At 34.7% G+C, this 8,998-nt stretch overlaps 1 protein-coding gene across 1 annotated transcript; it reads left to right on the top strand.

Moving 5' to 3' along the window:
• The first annotated feature begins 3,424 nt into the window (after window positions 1-3,424).
• Window positions 3,425-4,051, top strand: LOC135714042 (nuclear protein 1). Its single transcript, XM_065237301.1, has 2 exons — window positions 3,425-3,513; window positions 3,630-4,051. Exon 2 carries the CDS (start codon window positions 3,705-3,707, stop codon window positions 3,906-3,908), a length of 204 nt encoding a protein of 67 aa, XP_065093373.1. The 5' UTR covers window positions 3,425-3,513; window positions 3,630-3,704; the 3' UTR covers window positions 3,909-4,051.
• Window positions 4,052-8,998: the final 4,947 nt, after the last annotated feature.

The following is an 8,998-nucleotide window of genomic DNA, read 5'->3' as shown; positions in this document are numbered from 1 at the left end:
TTTCTCAAAATATTGCTACCAATCGTTACCAACGTTAAAATATCGATTGTGTTGCCAGTTCAAAATATCGATTTCTGTTGTTAAATCAAAATATCGATACACAACTGCTGATTTTTTTTTTGTGATTTTTTATCTGCATAATTTCTAGTTTCGATCCCATGCCATCTGGGGTGTACTGATTTCGTTGTTGGTTGCTAATCCTCGGGTACACGGCTGCTGTTGATGAGCTTATCAACGATAGGCAAATACACTCTAATATGTGGTTTATTGAAATTTCTGTAAATCTTTTCATACATGAATTCAATATTTATTTGTCATAACCATCAACCAGTCAGCCATGTAGGTGTAATAGAGGTCAAAAAGGTATCAATTTTCCTTATTGGGTTCCAAATGCCGAGAATCCCACCACGCATGCTATATTCAATATATAGACGTAAACTTGAAGAACTACAATGGTAAACATTTGATGCGTCGCGGCCATCGGTCTTCTCATTCATTTACCGGCAGATTGCTTCTTCCGATGAAATGCCGAATATGTCGATAAATAATATAACATTGCCATCTGTCACCTGGTGTGTCTCGAACTCTCTTTAACCAGCGATGCAAATCGATAACAAGAAGATTATAATGTGCATCGATGGCAATCTTTGTTGTTCATTGTCAAAGTTCAAAGTTACGATGATATCAGTATTTAAATATTTATTGATGAATATTTGTACAGAATACTTAAGTCCATGTTACATATGAAATTAAAAGAAATTTAGTATGGCACCTTTATAGATTACTATCATAGTACCGGTGAAGAAATAATCTTAAATTTAAGTATCGATCAATAAAGATTTTTAAATGTGTACATCGAAATCATAGAAAATTGAAAGTAAAGAATTACCGACATAAATCTTTATTTCTGTATAAAGAACTTTGAAGAAGTTTCACGAACGGTTGGTCGGGATATGTTTACCTAACACGGACAGAAAATTGTTTGCATTGAACCAAAAAAAAACTTTAGTTGTATTTAAACAAACAATTCCGGTTGAAATTATATTGCATTTTGTTGTTTCAATAAACATATACATATAAATTCAAAACAGGATTAGTTTTTGTTGTAATAAGTCACTTTTCAACTGCAACTATGGTAAAAATAACAATATTCTTTTATTAAGTCAACAATAGTTAGTTTTAATTTAGCATTTATTTGTTGTGTACACTCCCCGGGTACAACGCATGAATGCAAAAATAACTACCGGCCATTCCCTCATTTTCACCTGGACAAAAATGTAAACAATAACACAAAACTGAATTCAGCTCTTTCCGCGTTTCACAATATTTAATTGTTTTCAACTGTGAATTTCGAGAAATATGTGTAAAATTTCAAAAAATATTGATATTTGAGGTAAGTAAGTATGCTGCAGTTGCTAAATATAAACAGCTTTACTTTTTTTCATTGATTTGGACCCTACTTATCGACCTATCAACTCACCCTGGACCCTACTTATCGACCTATCAACTCATAAACTAAGGACCAACGGCTTTACTTCCCTTCCGAAGGATAGCGAGATCAGTGATTTTATGCCTCAGATAGTCGATCTTGAAAATCCTGAAATTCAATTGCAATTCTGTTTGTTGCAAAAAAAAACAAAACATAAAAATAATCGCAATGTATTGATTCAATAAACATATTTTTATTTCATTCAAAGTGTTTTTATGTTACTTCATACGCGAAGTTAGCGATTTTCAGAGTTGATTGGAAATGCTAACATGAAGCTTTAGTGTGATAATTTATTAGCTAGAGAATGATCTTTAGAAGACGGCACGGGAAAAAAAGAGTTCCCATATTCGTGAACCACAGCCGTGAACCATAGTTCACGGTGTATATTTGAGAAAATTTTGTTCTGGATAGCTGGCCGTGATTTTTAGTTCACGGTCCGTTCCCGTTTTCGGGAACGGATTTTTTTCCGAGGGTAGGTGGATAGTTCCGTTAGAGCACGGCAGTATGAAAATTGAATAGAAGTTGAAAATGAGCGAAGGGCCATTAATGCGACAGTTTTTAAAGATAGACGCACATCTTTTGCCTAATCCGTACGATGTACATGTACATGTACATACTTCAAGTCTCCGCGTATGATGGAGAAATAATAACAGTTAGTTTGCAAACACGTTTTCTTAGGCTGTGAACCATTTGCCGAGCTAAATTTAACTCGTGGTTAAAAGTGACATTTCGAAAGTTATTTCTTATGTTCGAAAATCCCCGTGCTGTCGATCGACCGGTTTTCTAGCCACGGTCGTCAAAATTTAACTTCTTGTCTGTCATAAATTAATAACCATGCTGGGATAGCAGGGTTAATCGATAACTTTCCATCTGTCAAATTTTAACCAAAAGTAAAAAAATCGCCAAATGGTTCAGAGCCTTACACGATTCAAGCAAAAGTTTCCACCGGAAATTATTGATGAATCTACGTTACGGTCGGCCAGCAGATGGAAATGATGTGAAAATGATAATAACGTTTTGCTAGCTGTCAAATCGTATGGAATATTTTTCAGATACATCATCACTTTTGTGGTTTTGGATTTCAAACCTACACGGAGAAAAAATACTACCCAAAATTTGAGTTCTTTTTACTTAATATTGACTTCAGCCTTTCACTTGCACTCGTTATTGTTGTCAAAAAAGGAACGAGAGATTCGACCCAACGATATAGTTACTTTTGAGTAAAATGTATATTCTCAAATTTACGTGAATTGAACTTAATTTTGGGTAGAATAAACTTAAGAGTAGGTAATTTGTTTGCTGGTGTTAAATGGAAACTACTATATGCGATTTACTCAAATTTGGGTTATTGGGCTGAACCCCGAAATTGAGGGAAAAGTACTTAATTTTGGGTAGTTTTTCATCTCCGTGTAGGTGTCGCATGCACTGGTGCAGTTTCGCGTAGATTCATCAATAGCTACTACTCAAATCATATAATTAATTAGTTTTTCTTTATGTACCGATTTGCCCCAAAAATCGTCTGTTTTACTTGGAGAATTTGGAAACTATCATCCTTTTAGTACCGTGCCGATTCAAATTTCGGACACTTAAACTCGAATTTCGGACACTTTTAAAAGTTGATTATCTCGATTGAATATGATCCACATGTCTTGTAAATTTTAAATTTTTTTGACTAGTGCCCTCCACGATCATCTAACATTATTACTTTGTTTCTAACTGGATGTAATATTTAATTAAAAATGAAAGTGTCCGAAATTTGAATCGTCTGAAATTTGAATCGGAACGGTAGTTCTCACTACGAAATGTAGGTGGCGAAAACTTGGAAAAGTTTCACTGCAAGACGCCTACCTGCACACTCGCCTGCACACATACACATGCGCGATGCTTATCAAGCAGAAAAACAAAGCATAAAGAGTGAGAAACTCGCCCTCTTTGAATAGTCTCTTGTGAATCGTTTTGTAGTGAACATCGCGACAGGATTGATTGAATACTAGTTTCAACTGGGTACTTAATATATTTTCGAGGTAAATGATTATCAATCACTTTTTTTTTTGTTTTTTTTTATTTCTTGATAAAGTAATGTGGATTGTCTTCTATGTTAACCTTTCCTTGCGATATTTCCTTTTCATCCCTAAAACAGAATTCGAGACTTAGTGCTCTCTAATATTTGCGGCGTAGTGTTGATTTCAAGGTAAAACAAAGAAAATAAAGCAAAATGTCGGAGCTACATTTTGATGAATACGAAAAATACAATTTTGAATTTGATAAGCACATGTTCTCTGGCCATTCCGGAAAACAACGTTCTAAGAAGGAAGCTAGTGAGCATACCAATCATTATGATCCCAGTGGCCACTCCCGGAAGATTACGATCAAGCTACGCAATACGGAACAAAACAAGAAGGATAAATCCAAAAATTAAAATTCATTGCCAACCAGCACCTGAAACGCGATTGTAAAACTAGGGAAAATTAATATGAAGACATTTTGGCTATACTACAAATGGTACCCGAGGTAATTTCACATGTTATTTTTGTCGTGATGGAATAAATTTTGTTCCGCATATTCTACTGTTATCTCAGAACAAAGGGAAAAAAGTACGTGCGCTTAGCAACGGAGGAAAAATAAAAGCAAAATAACGTTTTTATTTCCTTTACACGGTGAACCACATGCATACCGCTGGTAGTCGTATTTTGTAGTCAGTTCTGTTGTTGTTTAATATAAACGTGTATTGATAAACACAAAAGATTTCATTATACAAATACAGTTGTGATAGATTACCTTTGTTCTGCGTATTGGATTGTTAACCTTGAATTAAAATTTGGAAATTCACTGAGCAGCAAGAAAAACTTAGCTTTTGCTCTTGGAAAAAATATGAATCAATAAATCATTTACCTACCCAAATATCCATAGCTCTATTCTTGAATATCACACAAAAAAAAAAACAGGTACCATCTTTAAGATTCAAATATTTAATAAAACTGTGTAAATACAACAATAAGACACTACCACCCCTATTCTGTATTTCGTTTCGAACGAAATTCTCATACAAAAAAATATTTTTTTGTATGAGAATTTCGTTCGAAACGAAATACAGAATAGGGGTGTACGAGAAGGGTTTAGATGGGATTTAAGAAATTTAAGTTTTTTTCTTTGTTTTCTTTTGTACGGCTGGGATTGCTCATGGTCTATCTTGTCAAAAGATATTGTTTATTATTAAGAGCTTTGTACTGCTTCTGACATCACTCCAGAGAGCGAGACGTCTTTGAACGAAGGTAAATATAAAAAGCGAGAGTTATTGTGAAATAAAATCGAGAATATGGCGAAATTAGCTCCTAATTAAAAATATCAATAATCCTCGAACATTAATCGAAAAGGGCCCATCAGGTTCTGAAAAGTCTGGTTTAGACCAAGGTGACTACATATAGGTGTTCTAATGTATCAAATCCATGATTCAGCCATGTTGGATTTTTGTATGGACAGCGACCGAGTTTGTTTACAATTTGCTCAAAAACCGCACTTCCCCCCCCCCCCCCCCCGCGACCACCCAGCCTATATAGTGACAAAGCTGTATCACCATTTATTTACCCACCATGGTTTAGACCGTTCAATTCAATGAGGTACAGAGAGAGGTGAAGCAGATCGTGAAATATGGTTGTATTAGTAATCCAAAAAATCACCCTAAACGCAAGTAGTGACGTCACTAATTGCATGTATCATACAGGGGTTTTACTCACACAACTTAACCGACTGCTCCACCTCGGTAATCCAGCTCATTGCGTTCAATTGGCGTTGACGGCATTGTCGAAAAATTTGCTCTTCCAGCAAATATCGTCAGTTTCTTATGGGAACTTTCGGTGGAGTGAAAGGATAGTACAAAGTCCGCCATGTTTCACGCACAGCTGACGTTTGCTTATGGATTTTCTCATAGGAGTAAAGAGCTACAGAGTCGCCGTCAACGCCAATTCGGAGCTTCACTTGGAGCTACGAAATGGTCAATTCTCGCGTCAGTTTTCAAATAGACCAATGTAACATATCCACCTTTTTGAGAAAATCGAATTTGAAGTTTGACAGATTATTATTTTAACTGCTTAGAAACAATACATTTTTCAATACTATTTTTAATGTAGAATAATAAACGTTGAAAATTCAGTAGAAACGGTAAAATCACAATTTTGCTTTGAATTTCATGCTACAATATAGAAAAAAATCAAATGGGACGTTTTAACTAGTCAACTTGTACATTCGACGATTTTTCTCAATAGGCGAATCCAATTGGCAAATCAAAGTTGGCATTCGTGGAGAATAGAAGAACTGTGAAAGTGATGATGGTTTCAAAATTTTACACGGTGAGGTATACGAGTGCAATCTTAGAATGCTTTTATTTTGCAAATAGAGCATTTTATTTAAATCTGGTTGCTGCTACATTGGTAAAAAAGCTGAAATCGATTTATACACCTAAAAATCTGAAAAGAAATTATTTTTACTATACTATATGTCTCTTGAGTAGTCTTAAAGTTTTCTACTAACGTAGCATGCATGATTTAAATAGAATCCTCCATTTGCAAAATAAAAGCATTTTAAAATTGCACTCATATCCCGACCAACCGTTCGTGAAACTTCTTCAAAGTTCTTTATACAGAAATAAAGATTTATGTCGGCAATTCTTTACTTTAAATTTCCTATGATTTAGATGTACACATTTAAAAATCTTTATTGATCGATACTTACATTTAAGATTATTTCTTCATCGGTCATATGATAGTAATCTATAAAGGTGCCATACTAAATTTCTTTTAATTTCGATATGTCACATGGACTTTAGTATTCTTTACAAATATTCATCAATAAATATTTAAATACTGATATCATCAGTTATATAACTTTGAACTTTGACAAAAAAAAAAAAGATTGCCATCGATGCACATTTATAATCTCCTTGTTATCGATTTGCATCGCTGGTTAAAGAGAGTTCGAGACACCAGGTGACAGATGGCAATGTTATTTATCGACATATTCGGCATTTCATCGGAAGAAGCAATCTGCCGGTAAATGAACGAGAAGACCGATGGCCGCAACGCAGCAAATGTTTCCCATTGTAGTTCTTCAAGTTTACGTCTATATATTTAATAACCCGTGATAGCATGCGTGGTGGGATTCTCGGCATTTGGAACCCAATGAGGAAAATTGATACCTTTTTGACCTCTATTACACCTACATGGCTGACTGGTTGATGGTTATGACAAATAAATATTGAATTCATGTATTAAAAGATTTACAGAAATTTCAATACACCACATACTAGAGTGTGTTTGCCTGTCGTTGATAAGCTCATCAACAGTAGCCGTGGACCCGAGGATTAGCAACCAACAACGAAATCAGTACACCCCAGATGGCATGGGATCGAAACTAGAAATCATGCAAACAAAAAATCACAAATAAAAAAGAGATGAACTAGCCTCAGGCTAAAAATCTCTAAAATAAAGAAAAAAAAAAAAAAAAAAATCACAAATAAAATCAGCAGTTTGTGTATCGATATTTTGATTTTACAACAGAAATCGATATTTTGATCTGGCAACACAATCGAACATTGGTAGCAATATTTTGAGAAAGATCTTTATAAACAATTCACGATTAGACTTTTAGCATCTTTACAATTATTCATGAAATGGTAACGATCGCTATCGATTTTTCTTATGAATGGCTTTGAAGATCGATGTATAGAAAATTAAAGAAAATTAACGAAATGGTTGGTCGGGATACCTCTCCGTGGAAAATTTTGAAACCATCATCACTCTCATAGTTCTTCTATTCTCCACTAGTGAATAACCAGGGGCCTGGCTAGCGGCCATGTTTTTGATGCTATCATCTGCTCTTGTCTTTCTGCTTATAACACGATTTTTCGTCCCTTTCCACCATGCATACGTCAGGTGGGCCGTATTTAAATAAGGCCCGAGATGTTGCCTACTGTCAAACGTATAGGATTGATATAGGGTTGCCAGCCCCCTGGTGCCAACTTTGATTTGCCAATAAAGTATACATTGATGGTTATTCCGAGAGTCGAAGTGACTTTTCTCACTTCACTAGTGACAAATGTCACTTCGACTCTCGGAATAACCCCCATTATTTATAGCGGTAAGCTCCATCGAGGATAATACGCGATTTAATTTGGATTTTGGGAAACCTGGATTAAATCCTTATCCTCGATTCGGTAAGCACCAAGAGAAGATTAAACTATAAAAGCACGCATCCATTTTCTCGTATTGTACACTGAAAAAAGGTTTCACTTAGTTTCTATTAGGAACGCACATAATATTTTTCCAATAACTAAAATAATGGTTTTTATCTGAATATCACATAGCATAAGAAATTCTATATGAGAAATCATATAGATTTCATTGGACACATGAAGTTCATGTGAGTTAGTGGTGCAATTTCCAATTATGGGTACAAATGGAAGTTATGTGAAATTCACATGGATATTTTCCACTGGCTATGTGATTTAAATAAAACAGCAAAAGGGTTTATCTTCCATTTAATTCCACTTAATTCATTTTGGTATCCATGACAGATACGTATTTCGACTACAATGTGCAGTCTTCATCAGTGTCATTCCCACTAAAGAACTTATCAAAATCTAACCCCCTTAAGTACTCATCCCCTAGGTAAAAAAGTCAAGATCATAGGTATAAAAATGAAACTACAATGTGTTGAATCGGAACCTACCTAACTAATAAAAACCAAAGATTTAAGCAAGCTAAAGGAGAAAAATCTATACAAATCTCTAATAAGGAAAATCCCAAAGGCTTGGTAGCCATCATAATGAAGTAATGAAATTGGGTTGTTAGCGGAATGCTAAATAAAACAGCAAAAGGGTTTATCTTCCATTTAATTCCACTTAATTAATTTTGGTATCCATGACAGATACGTATTTCGACTACAATGTGCAGTCTTCATCAGTGTCATTCCCACTAAAGAACTTATCAAAATCTAACCCCCTTAAGTACATCAAGTTAGGGGATGAGTACTTAAGGGGGTTAGAATGACACTGATGAAGACTGCACATTGTAGTCGAAATACGTATCTGTCATGGATACCAAAATTAATTAAGTGGAATTAAATGGAAGATAAACCCTTTTGCTGTTTTATTTAGCATTCCGCTAACAACCCAATTTCATTACTTCATTATGATGGCTACCAAGCCTTTGGGATTTTCCTTATTAGAGATTTGTATAGATTTTTCTCCTTTAGCTTGCTTAAATCTTTGGTTTTTATTAGTTAGGTAGGTTCCGATTCAACACATTGTAGTTTCATTTTTATACCTATGATCTTGACTTTTTTACCTAGGGGATGAGTACTTAAGGGGGTTAGATTTTGATAAGTTCTTTAGTGGGAATGACACTGATGAAGACTGCACATTGTAGTCGAAATACGTATCTGTCATGGATACCAAAATTAATTAAGTGGAATTAAATGGAAGATAAACCCTTTTGCTGTTTTATTTAGCATTCC

This window comes from Ochlerotatus camptorhynchus, unplaced genomic scaffold, assembly GCF_037179485.1.
Source record: "Ochlerotatus camptorhynchus isolate MF236.1 unplaced genomic scaffold, CSIRO-AGI_Acam_v1.1 ptg000601l, whole genome shotgun sequence".
Taxonomy (NCBI): Eukaryota; Metazoa; Arthropoda; class Insecta; order Diptera; family Culicidae; genus Ochlerotatus; species Ochlerotatus camptorhynchus.
Note: the sequence above shows the minus strand (reverse complement) of the source record. Positions and strands in the feature narration are given on the sequence as shown.